This window comes from Atta colombica, unplaced genomic scaffold (assembly GCF_001594045.1).
Source record: "Atta colombica isolate Treedump-2 unplaced genomic scaffold, Acol1.0 scaffold70, whole genome shotgun sequence".
NCBI classification, from domain to species: domain Eukaryota; kingdom Metazoa; phylum Arthropoda; class Insecta; order Hymenoptera; family Formicidae; genus Atta; species Atta colombica.
The window spans coordinates 305360-309898 of record NW_017259562.1 but is presented as its reverse complement, the minus strand read 5'-3'; the positions used below and the strand labels follow the sequence as shown (position 1 = coordinate 309898).

The window sequence follows — 4539 nt, the reverse complement described above, 5'->3', positions numbered from 1 at the left end:
GGAGCGTGTAAGGGATGGATAAATTAAGAAAAAAAATCCTGTAGAGATATACTCGTTTTGCTTCGTTTTGGAGAAAATCGTAAAAAAGACAAAATGTAATTTTCATTTTTGTACTTTCTCATTACTTACTTCACGTTGTTGTAAAAATGTAGAAAATGTAGAAAATGTTGCTTGATGTAGATATTGTTAAAAAAAATATTGATCTCTTGCAACATTGCATCTAATACGTACAACTAAACATTAATCTAACGATATTTAGTGCACTGCAGTTTCGATTTAATTTCTCAACTGTTTTCTTGAATTAATTGACGACGAATTAACCTCCTACTTCAAGATCCCCACACAAAGAAATCCAATGGCGATAATCGAGGTAGCCAACTATTCATCTACTATCATTCACATTCAATTCATCGTTGTGGAAAATGTCTGTCTAATCAAATTTGAGTAGTTCTACTATAATAAGTTAGACACCCATCAAATTGGAATCACATTTTAATCCATTGCTGCAAATGAATGCCTTCTACATAATCAAAGAAGTCAATCTCCAAAAAATCTGTATATCTGGCTGCATTTAATTCATCAGGTAAAAAAAATGATTCCATTAGACAAAAACAAACAAAAAAGTTTTCATCTGAAAACGGAATTATTATTATTGTTTTCGTATATGATTTTAGCGACGATAATATTTTAGAGGCAAGAACGAAGCAACTATGTTTTGTCTTTTTTGCGATTTTCTGCAAAACGCAGCAAAAACGAACATATCTCTATAGGAGATACTTTTTTTCTTAGTTTATTGATCCCCTCCCGAAGTTTTGACATTTAAATTCCAGACACCCTGTATATCCTATTTTAAATAATGCATTAAGATTTCTCGAAAATTATGGTAGATACGGAAAAATGATTCAAACAAAAGTTATATGGTTCGAAGGAGGAACACAAGAAGGCACTGATTTGACTTTGGATCGCCAAGATCAGGTCAAAGTTACATCGATTGTTTTTTAATGGAATAATATTTTTGATGGCAGAATCTAAAAGCTGGTGTCAAGAATTTTTCAAAACTATTAAAGTTATTTTCCATAATGTATTTTTCAAGTTGAAGGCTCGAAAGTTACAGTACCGCATTACGTAAGGTATCGAAGGTACTAAAATCTCTTGAATGTTATTTGAGATTATGTACTGGATAACATTTGTCAAGATCAAAACCATTGAAGATTATTCCTCTTATTTTTGTATTAAAAATTTATTTTTATAGAGATACAAATATATTTATCTCTATTGACCTTGATCTAGATAAATGTTATCCAGAACATGATCCCAAACAACATTCAAGAGGTTTTAGCGTCGGTCAGACACTTTGTATAAATTAATGCTGGCGGTACTGTAACTTTTAAGCCTTATAAAATTGAAAAGTAATGAAAAATACTTTATTACAATGCTTTAAAAACTCTTGATATCAGATTCTGATATTAAAAATAGGATGTTCCATTAAAAAAAAAATCGATGAAAAATTTTAACTTGATCTTGATGATACTATCCAAAATCTAACTGATAAAAATAAGTAAATAGATCTTTTTAAGCCTTGTAACTTTTATCTGAAACATTTTTCTACAAAACTTATATTTTCCGAGTCATTCACCAATCTTTTTTCCCCACTTTGTATACATATATGTATATACACGAGTGTTTTAGGTCACATATATATCCCTTTTATCTTTGCAAGATAAGGTCCAAAAGTGTTCAGACAAAAGTTGTTTAAAAAAGATGTATTTACTGATTTTATCAGTTTGACCTTGAGTGGCGTCGCCAAGGTCAGGTCAAGGTTATATCGATTTTTTAAAATGGAACATTATATTTCAAAATTTAATAACCAATAGCGAGAGTTTTTCAAAATACTATAATAAAATTATTTTTCATTGATAAAATTATATTTAAATTATTTTCACTTTTCGAATTCGATTATAGGGCTCGAAGATTACATAGGCATTAGCGTACGCAAAGTAACTGATTAACGGCTAAAATCTCTTGAATGTTCAGGATCATGTCCTGAATACTATTTCAAGATCAAAATTATTGAAGATTGCACCTCTTATTTTCATTTTTACGTAAAAAATGAATTCTTAGTAAAAATAAAAATAAGAAATACAATCTCCAATTGATCCACAACATTTAAGAGGTTTCAGCCGTCGGTCAGACACTTTGTGTAATGCTAATGTCTTCGGCATACTGTAACTTTCGAGCCTTAACTCGGAAAGTACTCAATGAAAAATAACTTGATTATAGTGTTTTGAAAGAATCGACATCGGCTATTATACTGAAATAAAAAGATGGGTGATCCATTAAAAAAATCGATGTGACCTTGACTTGACCTTGGCGACGCCACTCAAGGTCAAACTGATATATCAATAAATCTTTTTAAGCCTTACAACTTCTGTCTGAGCATTTTTATAATTGGACCTTGTCCTGCGAAGATAAAAAAAAGAGTGTATGATTTGAAATACCTGGTATATATATATATATATTTATTAATATTCAAAATTCAGGTAAACTTGTATTTATATTAGAATTAGAAAAAACTATCCGCACATAGTAAAAAATTTCTTAAATACTACTAAACTTAAATACTACTAAGTACAAAATAGTAATAGCTTTAATATATGATAAAAATTTATATGTGTATGTGTGTTTGTATATGTATGTATGTATGTGATAAAAAAATTTATAATATTGTATTACATTTATGTATTAATGTACTTTTTCAGTCAAAAATTAGCAGGTTACCAGCATATTTAACCATACAATTTGTACGGTTTTATTATAAGGAGAAAGAAGCAATTAATGCAAAAATTTTGAAAGACGTTAAATTTCCCTTGGATTTTGATGCTTTTGAATTATGTAGTTCAGAACTTCAATCCAAACTTGTACCAATGCGTGAAAAGTTCAAAAAATATGAAGATACTTTGGTAGAGGAATCTTGTAATGTAAAAATTAAAAATAAAGAAGATAGTGTAAAAAGGGAAATGAGTAAAGAATCATTCTGGTTTAAGGATGGTAAGAGAATAAAAAAAAATTCAATAATCATGTTTCGAAATTTCAATACATTGAACACTTAAATATCCATATTGTAGATTTGGGATCAAATAATAGTGGTTATTACAAATTACAAGCTGTTTTGACACACCGAGGACGTTCCAGCAGCAGTGGTCATTATGTCGGTTGGATTCGACAAAAGGGTGATACATGGATGAAATGTGATGACGATGTTGTTACAGCCGTTACTAGTGAAGAAGTTTTAAAACTCAGCGGAGGTGGTGATTGGCATTGCGCATATGTTCTTTTATACGGTCCTAGAATTTTGGAGATAGAAGTGAAAGATACAAAAGATAATTTAGTTAATGTAAACAATACTGAAACTGATAAATAATTGCTTTAAATTATGATAGATAAGAAAATGCTTGGGGATTACTAGCTTCATACAAATATTTGTTTGTTCTGGATATGAATTAATATAATAGTTATTAAAAAATTACGTGCTACAATGATATTTGGAATAATAATTTTATCAGGTATATAGAAAATAATCTACTAAATAACTTAATACTTTCAATAATTTTTTTAGATAAATATGAGACCAAAAATAAATTGGTTACAAAGACCTTACTGATTTCTATTGTTTATAAAGTTAACAATTAATGTCATTAACAAAAATATGCACGTAGAATATTGCTGTATACAGAAATAAGCATTATTATATCTGAATACAGAAATAAGCATTATTATATTTATTGTCTGTTTATTATATATTGATGCTACTATGTAAATTTTTATTTAAGATATAAATTATATACAAAATCTGTACATTTTAATGAAAAGCATAAGATGGAATGCTCTTTTATAATTGTTATATGCTATCGAATTTCATAATTTTGAAACAATTCAAATTTTTCTTACATGTATGGTGATAAAAAATTATTTTTACAGGACGTATTTTTTGAATAGTAATTAAAAATTACAATTAAAATTACAAAAGAAAATATAATTAAAATTCTAAAAATTAAATCAATAAAAGAATATAAAGCTAATGAGAGCTGACACAGTTGTACATGTGTAATAAAAAATAATATATATATCAATCACAGACGTTTTGACCATAAGATTAGATCATTTTTAGTGTAACAATAAAATTCTCGGAATCAAATTGATACGTTGTAAAACAATAAGCGAATGCTATCAATGAATCATCGTTATACCGTTGTCCAAAATTAAGAATTTTATTATCATCTATACTTAGATTGTACCTAGCATAATGATGATCTGTTATGACGCGATGTGATTATGACTGTGTGTTGAGAGATAATAACTGTCTTAAATAAATGTCTTAATACGCTCTCAAGATATAATTACATCGCGTTATAACGGATCATCTCATTATGCTGGATACAATCTAAATACAATAGATGATAATGTTCTTAATTTTGCAACAGCCTAATGATGATTCATTGACAGCATTCGTTTATTTTACGTATCAATTTGATCGGAGGA

At 28.2% G+C, this 4539-nt stretch overlaps 1 protein-coding gene across 1 annotated transcript in view; it reads left to right on the top strand.

Moving 5' to 3' along the window:
* Positions 1–3478, top strand: part of LOC108692437 (ubiquitin carboxyl-terminal hydrolase 14) — a 7867-nt gene extending 4389 nt beyond the window's left edge. The window contains exons 5-6 of the mRNA XM_018200682.1: positions 2760–3048; positions 3126–3478. Of these exons, the coding sequence (XP_018056171.1) occupies positions 2760–3048; positions 3126–3421 (585 nt within the window). The 3' untranslated portion in view covers positions 3422–3478. The remainder of the gene's footprint in view (positions 1–2759; positions 3049–3125) is intronic.
* The last annotated feature ends 1061 nt before the right edge of the window (positions 3479–4539 follow it).